General features: G+C 31.9%; 2 protein-coding genes across 3 annotated transcripts; one reads left to right on the forward strand and one right to left on the reverse strand.

The window, feature by feature from the left end:
* Positions 1-2,159: 2,159 nt before the first annotated feature.
* On the reverse strand, positions 2,160-10,613 carry LOC129306213 (uncharacterized). Of its 2 annotated transcripts, XM_054946673.1 has the most exons (10): positions 10,490-10,613; positions 9,996-10,165; positions 9,831-9,893; positions 9,676-9,695; positions 9,519-9,563; positions 8,727-8,785; positions 7,824-7,960; positions 7,622-7,710; positions 6,976-7,115; positions 2,160-2,444 (listed from the first exon to the last, which is right to left on the reverse strand). In XM_054946673.1, exons 1-9 carry the CDS (start codon positions 10,581-10,583, stop codon positions 6,989-6,991), a joined length of 804 nt encoding a protein of 267 aa, XP_054802648.1. In that variant the 5' UTR covers positions 10,584-10,613; the 3' UTR covers positions 2,160-2,444; positions 6,976-6,988. The 2 variants fall into 2 exon arrangements, with proteins under 2 accessions (XP_054802648.1, XP_054802649.1); XM_054946674.1 differs by lacking the exon at positions 9,831-9,893.
* LOC129306212 (type IV inositol polyphosphate 5-phosphatase 6-like) lies at positions 3,675-6,941 on the forward strand. Its single transcript, XM_054946672.1, has 7 exons — positions 3,675-4,014; positions 4,120-4,210; positions 4,301-4,411; positions 4,525-5,034; positions 5,786-6,046; positions 6,148-6,331; positions 6,466-6,941. The coding sequence occupies exons 1-7, from the start codon at positions 3,909-3,911 to the stop codon at positions 6,538-6,540; spliced, it is 1,338 nt and encodes a 445-aa protein (XP_054802647.1). The 5' UTR covers positions 3,675-3,908; the 3' UTR covers positions 6,541-6,941.
* Positions 10,614-18,258: the final 7,645 nt, after the last annotated feature.

Raw genomic sequence — 18,258 nt, forward strand, 5'->3', positions numbered from 1 at the left:
TTTTAATTGGTTATTTTTGAATGGAATAACAACACTTATTATCCTAGCACTTGTCAATGGTAAATTAATAGCTTGTTAATATAGTTATAATATAACCACTTGTTAATTGCCAATGGTAAGTAGTCAACAAGTTCTTACACCTTGTTGATTTTTAAAGGGAATAACAGCACCCAGTGCCTCAACACTTGTCAATTAAAAATTAATAACTTGTCAACATAGTTATAATCACTTGTCAATTGCCAATGGCAAGTAGTTAATAGATTATTTTAACTAGTTGATTTTTAAAGAGAATAACAGCACCTATTGCTCTAACACTTGTTAATAGCAAACTAATAGCTTGTTACTGTAATTATAACCACTTGTCAATAAAGTGATAACTATTGTAAACATTCAATTAATAAAATAAACTGTTTGCCATATTTACAAACTTGTAATCAACATTCATAACAGCATGATCTAAGTTAACTACACAAAATGGGCTAACTATACAAAAAGACATGATTATCAATAAAATTATATCTTAAAGTTCTATAAAAAAAAATCTTTTATTTTCTCTTCACTTGCTTGATTTTTCCCCTTATGCATATTTCATGAGTTGTTGGGTGGAAGGCACACATAAACTCTCCACAAATATCTCTCTAGATTTTTTTACAAGACACATCAAGTAGTCTATCGAATCCTAACTTCTCTACCATTTTCCATAATTTCTCATTTCCCTTCACATACTTTGCTACTTCACTAAATTGACTAGGAGAGCAGTGCGCATGGAATGGAACAATATATTTCTTCAGTTTTGTCTTTGCTTTCTCTTCCATCTTCCTTTTCCTAGAAAAAAAATAAAAAAGTTCAATTAGATATAATGAAAATTGCATAGTAGTCATTAATACTAAATTCCAACACGGAGATTTTTGCACTAGCATTATTTATTAATATCCATAAGGAAGAAGAAAACACAAGTCACGGCAAAAAATGGTTCACTAATCATGATGGTTTACTAGTCAATGGAGCATACTGCTGTTGTCAATAGAGTTTATGGTTGTAGTCATTGGAATAATTAGTTGTCATTCATGGAATAAATGATTTTTTGTCAATAGAATATATGGTTGTTATCAATAGAGAAAGCAGTTGTCGTCAATGAAAAAATTCATAGATATTTAAAATTATAGATTTTTTAAAAACTGTTGAAACATGCAAATAAATATCTTTAAGTAATTACAAAAATCTCATATACAGCTACACTTTTGTAACAATCAAGAAATATACTTGATTATTTATAAATCTCTAAAGATGAAAACTGAAGCAAAAATGAAAACTTCAGAAATAATTTTAAAAACAGTTCACATAACCTTTTTCCATATTTAGACAATGTCTTTGCCTCAAAAGTTAAGGAATCATCTAACAATTGCTATCCTAGATCGAGATGCTGCCAAAGCAAGCAAACTACTATTTCCTTCTCTCAAAGTTCAGCAAAGCCATGCATTCAGATTTCCCAAATGCTTCTTCGTAATCAAGTAAAGTTCATTCTCCTCCAGAAATAAATATAAAAGCTGAGAGACTAGCATGCATTATGCAATTTTGCAAACCGAAAAGCTAAACATTTTGCATCATAGAACTAACGTTCTAAGATTAGCAACAAAGTTTCACAAAATGTCGATTGGGATTTTCAAAACTATAGATAGAAAAGCCAAGATTGATAAATTATTTGACAATCTATAAATTTCCACAATTTCCTTTCATTTCTTTTAACTAATTCTCATAAAAGAGTGATTTTCTCATTAAAATTTACGTGCTGGAATTTTTCTGCACAGATAGCTATCAATTTTGCAACTAATAAATTAAAAGTTTATCTTATAAGAATTCAGAGCCAACCACCAAAAGATGACTCAATTACGTCATAAAATGACCATAAAGAGACATGTTCACCATAACACTAAAACAAATGTACATGCACATGTGCCTATAAACTACAAATCAATAAAACAGTTTAGCACAATCATAAATTGAAAAGGAGACCATACGCAACTTCTTTACATTTTGCATTTAATTTGAACAATTGAATATATAAGGACAAACTAACAGATATCTTTGTGGATATACCAAACATCAACGAAATTTGAAATGACATAGTGAATTGCAAAGTAACATAGATTCGTACAGAGTTCCTGAAATAGTAACCATTATTCAATGAAATCAAAATTACAACCATCACTTCATTTTCCGAGATAGAAAAAGGAAAATCCAGATTTAAAACAAATGACAAGAGAAGAAAAAGGAAAATCCAATGCCTGGAGGAAGGTGCAGGTGAGATGGAGTGAGAGAATGGCAAAGACAGTCCGATGATGGCTGTTAAGACAGATATGAGTCAGTGAAGTAGGAGCGTGCTACTTTCTTTGTTTACTCCTTCAAGTCTTGGACTCTTCAACACGAGACGTTATAATCTTCTCCTTCAAAATAGGTTTCAGCTTTCATGGGTTAGTGAGAAACAAAGTGAATTTAAAGTATTTCAAATACAAGGCAAAAGGATAATTTTATTTTCAAACTTATCCACCCTTAGGTTCCTAGAAATCTAACTATTTCTTGAATTCATGAGACCTCACTATATTTTAAGTGCTTCCATGGGACCTTAAAGTGATTTTCCCTAAATCTAAAACACTAATTCAAAATAATTTTTTAATCTTGTCATTTTTAACCACAGAAAACAATTTTAAAAAAAAAAACAAATAAGCCCTAAATAACGTTTATGAAGAGAAGTGAAAAAAAAAAAAATAAAGGGAAAAATCGCAGTAACAGCCTCAGGAAAAAAAAAAAGGCTCAAAAGAAGTGAAAGTTTATCTACACACAAGTGAATCGATGAACTTGTAATTGTGCAAAAATAAATTTTCGTTTGTTTTCAACGTTCACTACCATTCCTCACTGTCATTCTCCCAAAAATAAATGAAGGAAGCTAAGTTGATACAATTGATAGAGTAAGGTGGCAAGGCTTGGGAGATGAGAAATGGCGAGGAAGAGATATCTTGGAAGATCTGATGGCGAATGCATCAAGAGAGCGAGTGCAATTTCGCATGATGATCGCGACACGTGACAACAGAAGATGGGTGTTCAGCGTTGGAAGGGGAATAATTGAAGAAGGCTGTGTTCCGATACATACGTGGACAAATAAAAAGGAGACAGGTGTAGAAACTGAATTAAATTCCGCTTCCTCACACAAAAATCTATTCATCTCCTCTCCAAGAGCATTATTGCCTACACACACATGCATCCAAGGTCCCCTATTGAAACATAACATATACGTAGCTATCCGGACAGCTAGCCGTATGATCTTCCAAAATAATAAAAGCATAAAAATATGTATTTAATTATACAATCATATTTTGATTGAATGTGCAGAGGTTCCAAAAGGAGTACCTTGCCGTAGAAAAAATTATTTGACTCAACATGAAATAATAAAAACAACGACTATGTCACGTAGGTATCCATGAGACATACGTGACCAGCACCAACTAACAGCTCTCTAAATAATCAAACAAATGATAGCACCTTGTGAGGCCTATATCTGTTTTTTATGGCTGCCTTTGGATCCATTCATTTAATTAACGCGCCCTCCACCTCAAGCCTTGGAGCAAAGATGTTTCTTCCTACTTGCCTGTTTGTCTTTATATTAAATCAATGCCTCTTTGTTCTAAATCGCGCGTAACGCAGATTGACTGTTCTATAAGAGGCTACGCCCATGTGTTTTCATTCTCTTATGGGTGACTAACACAATAGACCTCCACTGTACGACTCATCTGTTGAATCTGGTTAAACTAGCAACGCACGCTGTATGGATAAGCAAGCAGTTTTCATCTTGATGTAAAAGAAAAGCTTATCCGCTTCTTCGTCTGCCATCTGAGCTCACTCTCTGATCAGCCATGGACGTTGAGAACCAGAAGCTGAGTTATCCAAGTTTCCACAAGTTCTTTCCCATGAAGCACAAGGAATTAGACAAGCCATCGTACAGTTTGAATGGAATAGAAGGTCTCCCATTATATTCGTTTACTTAGAAGAGACGAATCAGAATTTTAGATATGCTCTTCTGCTATATAGATAGATGTTTTAATTATCGGTGGACGTGTATTGCAGATAGAGCTGAAGATGAAGGTGATTACTCCGGGGGCGATCTTTCATTTCCGTCGATGGAATTTGACCCATGCATAGCAACCAATGAACTTAAGTGAGTTTTAAATTCTTCAAAGCACTATAACGATTGGTTTTGAGCCTATACATGCAATTGCATGGTAACCCAAGTCATGTCCTCTTTCAGGATCTCAGTCGGTACTTGGAATGTTGCTGGTCGAACTCCGGTAGGAAGCTTAGAGGTTGATTTGGAAGAGTGGCTGAATCTCAAGAATGCTGCGGACATATATGTTCTTGGGTATGCTTAAATGATTAAGTAGAGTCGATGTAGTTTTGAGGAAAATAAAATCCTTCGTATATTCTATAACCAGAAGAAACTTCCTAAAGAGTAAAATGGCTTCGCGAGTTCAGGTTTCAAGAGATTGTACCGTTGAAGACCAGGACTGTGATAGGAGTGGAAGACCCACAGGTGGCAACAAGATGGAACCAGCTCATCGGAAGAATTCTAAACAGCAGGTCGGCTTGCCCATGGTTGACAACAAAGCAAAATTCAATGACAGAAGGATGGAAGATGGAGGAAGGAGAGGAGTATACGCTGTTAGCGAGCAAGAAGATGGTCGGAATATTCATCAGTGTGTGGATAAGGCAGGAATTGCTGAGAAAGTACCATGTCTCGAATGTGAAAGTTTGCTCGGTGGCCTGTGGCATAATGGGATGTCTGGGAAACAAAGGTTCGGTCGCCGTTAGCATGTTAATTGAAGGAACAAGTTTTTGTTTTGTAGCCGCCCACTTGGCATCTGGGGAGAAGAAGGGTGATAAAGATCAAAGAAATCACCAGGTTTCCGAGATTTTTAAGCGAACTTGTTTCCCCAGAACCGCTAAAGATCATTATCCTCATCCTCTTACCATCTTAGGCCACGAGTAAGTTGTCACTATCCTTCTATCATTATCATTTTGATCTTCCTTTGTGTCTAATTGCCCATGGTTAGAATAAACACTGACTCAACTTTTTCAAGTCGAGAGTCACAAGCAAAACACTCTAAAATGTAAGTAAATTTGGAGCGGCAGCCTGAATCCATATAAAACATAAAATATACAACAAACCACACCATTCATGCATATCTCAAACGAAGAATCATATCTAGTTTTATTCACTTGTCCAGCAAAATGAAATCCAACAGCAAATATCTTACTAATCAATCTAGCAAATAAGACAAACGACAGAAAGAAATGTCGTTTGACGCCACGACTACAATAGCAACTTTAGAACTACCAATAAAATATACAAAAACATTTTGCATGTAGAAGGGTTGGGATTCAGTTCTAACTCAGATAATCTAAGTAACAGACCCCATGGTTTGTAGTTGCTAAAATCAGAGATATTTATTTGATCACAAACTTTCAATGAAACACGTGTGGACACGGTAGTAGCTGCATTTAACATTTGCTGTGACCGACACTAAAAGACAGCTAAGTAACTTCATTAACTAATATCTTGATAATTATCTTCTAGTATATCACATCCTCTACAGACTTTTTGCTCTCATATTTTCCTATTTTTATTAGAAGTAGCTCCTGGAGTAAGAATCTAATTTTAATTTTATATAAATAATAATCTGTCATGCAAATGGTGCAATCAAATTATGTTAACTGAGAATTGAATGTGGAACAGCCAGATATTCTGGTTCGGCGATCTCAATTATAGGCTATCGTTGGAGGGTACTTTTGCAAGGCGGCTGATAGTAAGGCAAGACTGGAAGGCGTTGCAGCAGTTTGACCAGCTTCGGAAAGAAAGAGAAGGAGGTGCGTTTGAGGGTTGGAAAGAGGGTAACATTGAATTTGCCCCCACCTATAAATATCCAGCGTCAAATTGCATTAAATACTCTGGTTCCCATCCAAGCGGATCTGGCAAGAAGCAAAGAACTCCAGCGTGGTATAGTAAACGCTTATAGTTCTGTCTTTATTATACAGTCTATGAATTTTGTGGATATCACGAGGAAAACAGAGTTAAAAGTGCATTCATTATGGTGGCAGGTGTGACCGAATTCTATGGTACGGGAAAGGAGTGAAGCAACTACAATATTTTCGCAGTGAAAGCAAGTTCTCGGACCATCGCCCTGTTTCTGCGCTGTTCTCGACCCAAATTGAAATAAAGTCATCTAACACAGGACTTGTTGCATTGCACAATATGTCCAAATCTATATTGGCCACCGACCATGTCAGTTCTCTCCGCTAGTTAGACGCTTACAGTTTTAATACAAAAAAAAATTATAACGAAATTATTTTACCTCAACAAATTATGACTTCATTACAGTAGACCTAGTTCTGAGATCATGATTTCAATTATGACAGGGGATGAGCAAACGAAATGAAGAGAGAAAATCTACGTTACTGTCATTGTTAACAAAGGACATAGGAGGCAGCTAATTCAAGCAAAAGTGTAGATTATATTGATTAACCAGAATGTCACCTAGAGTCCCAGACTCCATTTACCACAAAAGCGCCTCGGGTTTCCTTACTAGATTTCTAGCAACCCAAATTTTTTGGGGATAGCAGATAGGTTAAGACTAGTTGGTAAACTAAACATAGAGCGTCGCTGCTTGAAACAAAAATGCATCGTACTCCTCTAATGTGGACAGATCTTACCAAGGCAAGAGAAGTACAATATGTAATATTTGGGGGATTTTAAGGGCCCGTTGGTCAATGGCTAAAACAAAATATTGATTAAAAAAAATATTGAGCCAATTAGCGCCCTTTTTCCAACCCATGTTATGCAATTACACCATACAATTGAATAAAGTTTAGCTTAATTGCATTTTGATAGTAAACAGTTCTAAATATTTGATTAAGTAGATTACTTACTGAAGATCAGCTCTCATTTATTTGGCTGAAGAAGTTCACTGACAGTCTCCGAAATGTCCGCATGGCAGTTGGGACACATGCATCGCCTTTGAAATTCCTCGCCAAGAGAACTGTAAGCTGCTTCTAATTTAGAAGTCTGCTTGTTTTCAGTTAAGGGCAAAATTTAACAGATTCGATGGTGCATGCCAATTTTCTATATTTTCAATGATAATACCGAAATCTAAAGAACTAATTTAATTCATGCTTGAAAGAGCTTAAAAACGAAAGATAGAGCAGCATAATTACGTGAGCCAACATTAATTAAAGAGATACAGGGTGTTAAAATATTGAACTACTGGATTCTGGCTATCCATCTTATGTCAATCAAGTTTTCCATCCCTCAAGTTTCTAGACATTCAACTTCTAAAGTAAAACCATATCCGATTCATTAGATTTCATATGAATATTAACCACACGAATTAATTCAACATCATATTTGTTAGCAGACGAGCGCTCTTACGGATATGAGATGCCTATCCATAGAACTAATAACATTGACTACTTCCAGATTGGATGGGCCTTATTTTCACTTCAGTTGATTGATATTTAATGATTCAAAACATTTAATTGGTGATCCGTAAGTGGCTATTATAATTAATAAGGATATATGGTCAGATCATGCAATGCTTTTGTTTCTTCGATAATGTTGTCCAATAAAGACAACTTTCTTTCAGAATTATTCAACTCCTGTAGCACCTGCAGGTAGTACCAAATAATCACGTTGAGGAGCAATAAATAAATAAAAGCAAGGAAATAAATGTATGGCACAAAAGAAACCTGAACGCTCCAACACTTGATTCTCCACTCACGTTTTTGTGAATGTTCTGTTCTGATTTGTATTCCTCTTCCTCTTTAGCTGTTTGAGATGTAATCTCTGTAAGCATATTTTCAAGAGCGCTTAAAGCACCTTTGGTATCGTCGCCTTTTATGATTCCTCGTGGCGTATCTAAAACAAAGTCCAAATCTATCAAATTTCCTGACGACACTTTTGAATTGCAAATGATAGCGCATAAAATTAAGAAATATAAAATTAAAAAAAAAAAGAGGAAAAGAAATGGGGGACGATAGTATCAAGCACTAACAGTAAAGTTGGAGTTCCTCTTCATGCAATTAATAGCAGGTCTTGATAACAGTGTTATGAATAAATCACATGACGTTAATGTTGAGATTAAACCCTTCTTTGATCTTTTACCATATCAATATCTGCATCCTTGAATACAAAGAGGACGAATATTTGAAAGCAAAGCATGAAATCTCATTTGAGTAAACTATTCCATTTTCAAATGCTAGTAGCTGGAAGTTAGGAATCAGAAAAGGAAACATTTTTTAAAAGCCGCCCAAGCTCCTAGCAAAATCAGTATGTCAGACTAACGTTGCCGAGGAGGAAAGGCAAACAACAAAGTAAAAGATCGCGTTCTCTATTTTACTTTTTCCTTGTTCCCTATGTTTCTCCTCTCAACTCCCTGGATCGATAGCATTCTATCTCTAGTTTCCTGCTTCTCACTTTCTCCTGTTCTTCAATGCTACTGATTCTATTTCCAGTAAACGCAAGCTAAAGATTTCTTCTTCTCCTTCTTTTGTCAAAACAAACTAAAGATTTCTGTATACCATGATTCTTAAAAATATCATGAAGATGACTGAAATAATATATATATATATATATTAACAATAGTTAAGAGTCAACGCCGAAAACATTGAAAGAGTTACAGAACCTGTGGGAGTTGCAGAATCTACTGCGTCAATGTTGCCAGTAATGCTCTCTTGGAATTTCCTGCATTTATTAAAGGATTAGTAACCACTTCGTAAATTTGCAGAACTTCCATTATGGTAACTTGAAGAGACATTGACAAAAAATGTCTAAAGAGACATTTGCCAAATTCTATGTCAAATAGAAGAATATATTATATTATCAGTGAGTTGATAAGTTGTTTGTACAGGTTTTAGGCGGCTGAGGTTGACTTGCAGTAAAAGATTTCAAACATGCAATAAAAAATTTAAGAAGGAAGGAAGAAATTGTAGCTTGCAAAGTATTAGACTACTAGCACCAGTTCAAAGGCAGGTACGTGATACGTCTGATTCACCAGATGAGCTAATTATGGCATTTAAAATATCAACTCAATTTTACTGATAGAGAAACTAAATCTAAGGTAGCCCTTAATACTAAAGAAGCTTTCCAAATATCAGTCGACAAGCAAATAAAAACAGTATATGCATAGAAGATATCTTCAAACTTCACCAAGAATAAACAACAAAGGTCAATTGGTAGAGCACAGTTCTAACAAAAAGAACCGAGATTGGTCGCTGCAAATATGCAGGGAGACCTGAAATAGGAAAACTTCAATGTTAGCAGCAGATGTGCACTCAAAAGTATTCGCCTATTAAAAACTGATCAGTCCAAATTCTACTCATATGCTTACCTAAATTTATGAGAAAGCGCAAAACAGATTACAGAAATACAAGTGAATAATGAATAATATTATGACATGTTTAGAAAGGAGATCAACCTTATTCTAGCATTCAACTCAAGCATACGACCTATGAATTCCTCACTGCAAAGTGGTAAGACAAATTCAGATAGCATGCAAGGATTGGAAATCTGTTGGTAGAAAAGATTATTCCCAAAAGCAATGACAAATACGCTGGAAATGGAAAATTTGCTACCGTAATGCTGCCTCTTCATTCTTTGGCAATCCATACCAGACACGAGTTCCAGAAAATGTAGGTTCAATGTAAAATCATAAACAGCATAAGAATATCAACACAAAATCCAGATTTAATTAAGCGAACAATAGAAAATCACCAAGGATCGTTAATACCTTAATAATTTCCAAATGAGATCCAACAGTTGAAATCTCATCTTGAATAAGAGACACCCGTGACTATCATCACGCTTAATAGTTCAGAACATTTTCCAACGGAAGACTACACTTATGTCGCGAAGAAATTTCATAATAATCGACCTAAAATGGAAAGTGACTAACCTCTAGAGTTTGAACCGACGCTTCACTCAAGAACAGTTGAACTTCATAGCCTTTAAGCTCCTGTTCAACGAGTTCTTTGCCGCGTTTGGCAACTTCAAGCTCCGCATTGGTTGCGCTAAGTTCAGATTTGAGTTCTTCAATTCGCTTTTTCAGCGTAGTTACTCTTCTCTCTGCGCATTTCAGTGTACGTGAACATGAAGATGATTCATATTTAAGCATCTGTTTGATTATTTAGAATATGTAAAGCGGCGAGAAACCAAATTTCATACGAGTCTCAAAAGCCTGATTCTACAACATTAATAACTGGAGTAGATCATGTGGTGTTTTGTTTAATTACGTAACCTGACAGTATACGAGTTTCATTTGTTCTTTCGAAAATGGAAATATTGCGAGCACAGAGAATGAGACGGAAAAACAGAAAGATAATAGTGACTATGCTTCAGGATTTTCTCCGTAAATAAACAACTGAAGGAAAGCAGAAAGACGCAGAATACCTCCGTGAGATTTCTCAGCGGCGAAATTGCGGATTAGGCTCAAGAGATGTTTTTGTGAATCACTTCCCGTTCCCGCCATAGATGTTTCCTTCATAACTATTCACTTCTTTCAGTTGTGTATTTTCGGAGACGGTATTCAATTTATAGGATCCGTTTAATCGGCTATTCTTGGGGTTCGGCCGACAAACAAAAAGAAAAGAAAACGACCATACACGGCGAGCTAGTCCAGCCCATATATCAAATTCCAGGCCCTTCGACTGGGCCTATAAGAGCCCCGTTAAAACTGACAGCTGCTGCAATTTTCTTGGGAGAATGAGAATTAAGGATTTTATAACATCATTAATTATAATCAGAGATTTTGAGTTATTGAAATTGCAACAATTAATCATGATCCTTATTTAAAATTAAAAAAATATGAATCTAAAATTAAAAAAGATATTATTAAAATTATTATTATGATTAATTGGAATTATTATTAATTTCGGTTGAAAAAAATTAAGATTCACATTTAGAAATCAAATTAACAATAATCACAATCCATAATAGTAAATTTAATATTCCTAATCTATAACACTTAGAATCCTAATTTTTTAAACTGATATTAACAATAATCCGGTTCCAACTTATTATAATAATTTCAGTAATGTCTTCTTTTGATTTTATAAATAGTTCGCTTATATATTGACAAACATAAAAATTCACAAATGATTGATTTTATATTTAAAAATAATTTTAATAAATTCACAAGTAACTATCTAATATTCATGAGTGCCTTTTAAAAATTTCACAAATTTTAGTCAAGTATGGTTTTTGTCTTTACTTTTTTCCAACTAATATTAACAATAATCTCAATTAATAATAATAATTTTAGTATTATTTTTATTTGAAAATTATATTTTAATTTTAAGTAAGGATCATAATTCATTGCTAAAATTTTAATAATTCAAGTTCTTAACTGTGATTAATCTTATGGGATATTTAATTGTCCTCTTCCTATATTCCTTAACAACCGATTGCGAGCCCTATTAACAGAAGGGCCGGATGGCCTCATCTCACGCTCCGTATTAATTGCATCATGCTACTGTTAACATTTTTTGAGCAAATTTTCACTTTTAGCCCTGAAATTTCTTTCAGATATTGTTTTGGCTTCATGTCTCACACTTTAATTTTATTTTATATAATTATAATAATATCAGTCCTGGATTTCAATTTTTTATCCTACTAGATTTAAAGGAAATTTTTATCAAACTTTTATAAAACCAACAATGTTATATGATAATAAATATTGAAAAAGTAATGAGAGAAAAAAATTGTAGGGGCAAAGATAAAAATATTGAGATAGAATGTTGTGTAGCCGTATGAAAAAAAAAAATCTATGAAAATTTTATAAAATGAAAAGCTAGCATGGCACCAATAAAAAAAAAAGGAAAGTATAAAAAATCACTTAAAATGATTCAAAGCCAAGTGAAGGAAGTTAAACGAATGGTTACCAAGAAACGCCCTTAAGGAAGATATTTAAATTAAAGAGTTAGTTATTAATAAATTACAAATGCCAACGTACCTCCATGACATGTTTTTTTGTCACCAATGTAAAAAAAAAAAAAACTTAAAATTCATGGATATGAGTATAACATAACATTTTAAAAAACTAAACAGGATATATTGTCGTTGCCGCGTGGTCTAATGTTAAATTCGATTGTTGAAAAACAAAATAAACAGTAATTGTGAGTGAAATTTAAAAAAGAAATATAAAAAGAAAAACCAAGTAATGCTATATCTATGTATATCCTGACAAAACCGCCAACGAGGGCCTGTGACAAGCAGGGAACCAAAATCACGGCTAGTGTCCTCTCTTTGTGATTGAAAATGTACGGTGGAGAGAGCAAATGATTTTCGGCATAATTGAATTGTCATGACAACGAGGTGGGAGCTCCATCGACTTTGATTTAGGAATGCTTGACACATAATACAACATCACATGAAAAGAAATGCTTTACACATAATACAACATCACATGAGCAATAATATACAGGGAGAATGATAATTAGAGATTTTTTAAAAATATTAATTTTAATTATAAATTGTGAAATTTTAAAATCTCAATTAAAAATTATAGTCCTTAATTGTGATAAAAAAATATAGTTTATAAGGTGAAATTTATTATTGCCACTTGAAAATTCACTAACTTAACTTAAAAAAATTTGTAACGTAAATTGTGAAAACATGAAACCCCACTTGAAAATTAATTGTTTAACAAAAAACGCCACTTGAAAATTCACTAACTCGACTTGAAAAAATTTCTAACGTATATTGTAAAAACATAAAATTCTACTTGAGAATCGATTATTTAATAAAAAATATCAATTTGGACAAGTCACTTTTTATTAATGATTCTCAAGTAGGGTTTCATTTTTTCACAATATATATTAGAAATTTTTTTAAGGCTAATTAGTGAATTTTTAAGTGACGCTTTTTGTTAAATATTTCATTTTCAAATAGAGTTTCATGTTTTTACAATATATGTTAGTAATTTTTTCAAGTTAGATTAGTGAATTCTCAAGTCGTGTTAGTGAATTCCATCTCACAAATTATATTTTTTTATTATAATTAAAAATCATGATCCTTAATTAAAATTTTAAAATTTTATAATCTGTAATTAAAATTAATATTTTTTAAAAATCTTTAATTGTCATTCTCCTTGATATATATATATAACGAGGAAGCTAAGCGTAGTTGCTAAACAGAAAGCTCAGAAGACGACGCTGTGTGAGACGTAAAGTGAGAGACAGACAAAGCCAACTTCAGTTTGCCAGTCATGTCATCGCAGGAAAAAAAAAGTGATGATTGATAATAAACACCACGCCTGACCGTAATCAGATCAATGATATAAAACTAAAAGCAGAGATAAGGATGGAAAGCAAGGAGACAAGATGATAAAGGAAGAGAAAGAAATTAAAGTCACTAAAGTTCGAGTGATGTTTAAGCTGGTATCTCTCTCTCTGTTTTTTTTTTTTTTCGGCTTAGGTAAAATTCCGAGGAGAAAATAAACCGGTTTTCGTTGTGTTGATCTCAAGGCGCGAGCGCGACAGAGTTCACGAGTGACTTACAAAGGAGTAATACATAACTCGTGCCAATATGCAGTTTCATGAACGGATCAACCTAGCATGTTCAGTTTCAGAAGCAGAAGAAATTAAACAAGAAAATTTACTAAATCTAAGTATTTATCATTTATTACCCTTACATTAGTTTTAGTGCTTACGTCATTGTTCGTGATCTCATGAAAGATGAATTGCAGGAGCTTTATTGTTTTAACGCAAGTGTGAGAAAAATGACGCACTTCTCTATATAATACACCCATGATAGAGGGATCGGGATTGTCTGCCCCATCATATTGCTACTATTACCACTAACGCTACTATTTTTTGACCCTTGCTTTCTATACATGACGTACACTGTGCTGCTAACACAAGCTGTGGATCTAAGAATCCAACTTTTAACTGTTTACCATTCATATCAATTTGATGGATTGATATATCAACATGCTTTTTATGAAAAAGAAAAAGAAAAAAAAATCGTTGGGTGTCAATATATGAAATCAACGCTTGATACGCATGTTGATCGAGCACTATGAATGAAACTTTATCTTCTACGACACAAATTTGGAAAAGATGGTTGTCTCCGTATACATTCCAAAATGGGGGCCTTGGTTTTAGAGTACGGAAGAGCATTGATGCCCTCCATCAACGACGAGCAAGACGCTTGCAAGTATCTCGAGTGCCCCTGAATGTTGGTCAATGCTTCTTCCTCTTCATCAATCATTTTCTCTTTACACGTAAGTCCCCCCTCCACTACTTTTTCATTTTCTTTTAATTCAAAATAAAATATATATACGCTACCCCGTTGCTTCGAGCTCAAATTAATCACCACATACGCTGGTAAAGGCCGAAAAGTAACTAATTAGTGTAATGATGCGTTTGGATTAATATAGATTTAAATTTAAATTTCAATTTAGACCAAACTCATTTAGATACCATGTCACAAAAAGTTATGAATTTTTATTTAATTTAAATTCAAATTAATTTTATTTTATAATTCCTTTGCAATTTTAAGTTGAGAAAATTAGTTCAATGGCCTTAAAAAATACAACTCCCATAAAATATGGATAGGGTTTTTGAATATTTTAGAATATGGCCCATTCATAAAATTAATTAGATATGTTTTTTTTAGAGCTGGTAATTCAGGTGGATTGAACTCAATTTAGGTCTAGCTTATTCAGATCAAACTTAAAATATCATACTCATTCTAAAAAGCCTATATAACCAAGTTCGGCCTTAACACCTTCGAGTTTCAAGCTTATTCAGGCTGGCCCGAATACCCAAAATTTTTTTAAAAGTATTTTTTATTTATTTTTTAAACTAATTTTAATTTTTAAATAATTTTCTTAAGTGTAAAATATTATCTTAATTTTAAAAAAATAAAATAACAAATAACTTATCAATTTTATACTTAAGTAGCTCTGTTATTATTTTGTATATTATATATAATTTATTCATCAATATTTTCTTTACTTGTTAATTAATGTTTTAATTATTTAAATATTGCTCTTATTATAGTCATATATAAATATTTTATATATTTTAATTAAATTATATTATTTTAATTATAATTAAGTTGATCTCAATTTAATCATAGTTTAATTTAAAAGTATTATCCTAGTTCAAAATTTTTAATAAATTTTAAGTAAATTATACTTTTTATTTTTATGAATATAAAAAAATTATCATCATTATATTATATAAAAAAATTATTTAATTATGAGAAAAATATTATTTTTTTGAAATCATTTTTCGTTAATTTTTTATATTGTTTAACTCTTACATATAAGGAATTTTTACTATAATTTACTCTTAATTTTTAACCAAGTGTAGCATGAACAATAACCAAGTAATTATTCAAAAATATTATTCTATTTATTATGTTTATCTAGTAGTAGAGTCAAAAATTTGTATATGCCTAAATTTTATCTTTAAAATTATATTTTAATTTTATTTTTACTTTAAAATTAATTATCTTAATTTATAAAAAAATATAAAATTATTTTTTCATGTGCAAATGATTTATAAGACTCAAATTTTTTTAAAAAAATTGAGTCTCAAAATATAAAAAAATATTAAAATATATTTTAAATATTATTTTGAGATATTTTATTGATTAAAAATAATAAAAATATAAAATATAGCTATTTTTAATTTTTTTTAAAATAACTATATTAAAACACTCATATATATAGTATTTTGGCATAAAATGATATAAAACTTGAAAAACTAACTAATATTTATCATATTTTATATATTTTTAAAAAATTTATTTTTTTATTCAGATATTCAGGCCAAGCCCAATCGGGCCTATTCGGGCTTCCCGAATAGGCCCAAATAATAAAAATTAATATTTTTTTGGGCTTTGCACTAAATTTTTCGAGCGGGTTGAGGCTGGCCCATCGAACTTGGCCCAAATTATCATTTCTAGTTTTTTATCCTTAAAATAAATTTATTATTAAAATAAAATATATTTTATTTAACTAATATTTAATTGACTAGATCTTTTATTTTATAATTAAAAATTGTATTGTACATGCTCCCTCTCTAATTTATCATTTTTGAATATTTTTTTCGTTAAATTTTTTGAAAAAATTTTCCTAAATCATTATATTCATTTCTCATACAGTGCCTTTCTTCATTAGAATTTTTGATTTGATTTGCCTGGATTACCATTTTTATCATAAAGCTTTTCCTCTCTCTCTCTCTTTATATTTTTCCTAGATATTATGAAGAGGACATTAGACATTGAAAAAGAAACTCCATTACTGATACGTAATATTACATCATTGATATATCAATGATAAATAAATTGGTAAGTTTTTGTTGATATGACTTATATACTAATGACATATAATAGTATATTACTGATATACTATCGTAGATCAATATAACCAAACAATTAGACGTAAAGTTGTTTATAATTGATATATAACTGTGTATCAATAATGTATATCGCAGATCAGTAACACAAAAAATACATAATCATTTACCTAAAATAGATCAAACACAATCCAAAAAAATTTAAACTCTTAGCTTATTATAAAAAATCAAATACCTAAACTAATAAAATAAAAAATCATGAATTCATAGTTCTGTTTTTCCACTGGTGTGCTCCATTCTGTCAAGTACCATCGATATATCTTGCCTCGCATCGCATTTATCTCTCGCTGTTATAACTATGGCTCACTCACACTACTCTGCTATCTTACGTTTGTCTCTCTGGCATCGAGTTTCATCTTCTTTCTCACATTTGTATCTTTCATTTCGAAGATTTTTTACATTTTAAATCTCCTATTATTTGAAAAAAAAATAAATATTAAAAAAGATAGTTTCATAAATTAATTATAATCTAAATATTAATAAGGTCATTTTTTAAATTTAAAAAATGATAGGCTATTTTTTTACTTGATCTTATGATATGAGCTGTTTGTGCAAAAGCCTCTTTTAAATTTCTTTTATATTATAGTAATTTAAAATTCTAATCATTTTTAACACCACATTCTCTTTGCATTTTTTACTATTAATACGTCAATGACTCTCATATATTTTATGTGAATTAAAAATAAAAATAAAAATAAATTTATTATTTTTAATTTTGTTTTAAATTTCAATTCATTTCTTCTCTTTATTTAAAATTTTTTAAACTATCTAAACAAAAGCTTCTTAATACATAGATTTTAAATGTGCGATTTAAAATATAGTATTTCAAATTTAAAATTTAAATTTAAATACATCAATCTAAACACTATCTATCTATCTATATATATATATATATAATGCAACAACAAAATGATTCTAAATTAATTAAATGCAACGTTACTTAATAATGAAAATATTCAGTTGCGAAATTAGTCATTTAGGTTTGGCAAAGTTTATTTAAATTATCGACGCTGACAGATGCAAAAAGGCAACAACAAAAAATCTTATCAACACCACGATATGTTGTCAACTATGATCGGATGCAGGATTGGCACAGTAGGAGGGGGGAACCCTTGCACCTGTAATGCGTGCAAGACGCCAAGACGGTCGCCTTTGCAATAATAATAACAATAATGGAAGAAGGAGAAAAAAGTGTTTTGGACGACACGAAGGAAACAGAAGAAAAATGAAAGGCGAAATATAATAATGCAGTAGTATAGGTTTAGTCCATAGCTAGCTAGAGGTTGCGACTTTGTGTGTCGTTTATTGGTGTCCAGTACATTTAGTTCGAACAGCGTGGATATTGGGGTTCAAAAGATCAAGTGATTAAAGGGCACGTTGGAGATATTGTTTGACACAAGGTAAAAAGCGACAAGACTAGACCTGCAAATGAGAAATGAGAACCATGTCAAACAGTGTAGTTACTATACCCACGATCGAATCAAGACAAACACAGGACCTCTCGTAGTTGGAGCACATTTCTTTCTTCTTCTTCTTTTCCCTCTTTTCCCCATTAATTAAATAAACAATCAGTATTTGCATTTTTTTTTTATACAAAGCTGGCTAGTTATATGTTACATCTCACACCGGTAGAATTTTGAGAGGATCTTGATCATATAAATGAGTGTGTTTTGCATCTCAATAAACCATCTTGAGAATAAATAGTCTCATGACATATTGCTATCACGTAAACAAGGGTCACCAATAGTTGCCAAATACATCAACAAAGCAAGGAGTATATATACCTACTAA

Source organism: Prosopis cineraria, unplaced genomic scaffold (genome assembly GCF_029017545.1).
Source record: "Prosopis cineraria cultivar Desert tree isolate PC_DT_omini unplaced genomic scaffold, ASM2901754v1 PC3, whole genome shotgun sequence".
NCBI lineage: Eukaryota > Viridiplantae > Streptophyta > Magnoliopsida > Fabales > Fabaceae > Prosopis > Prosopis cineraria.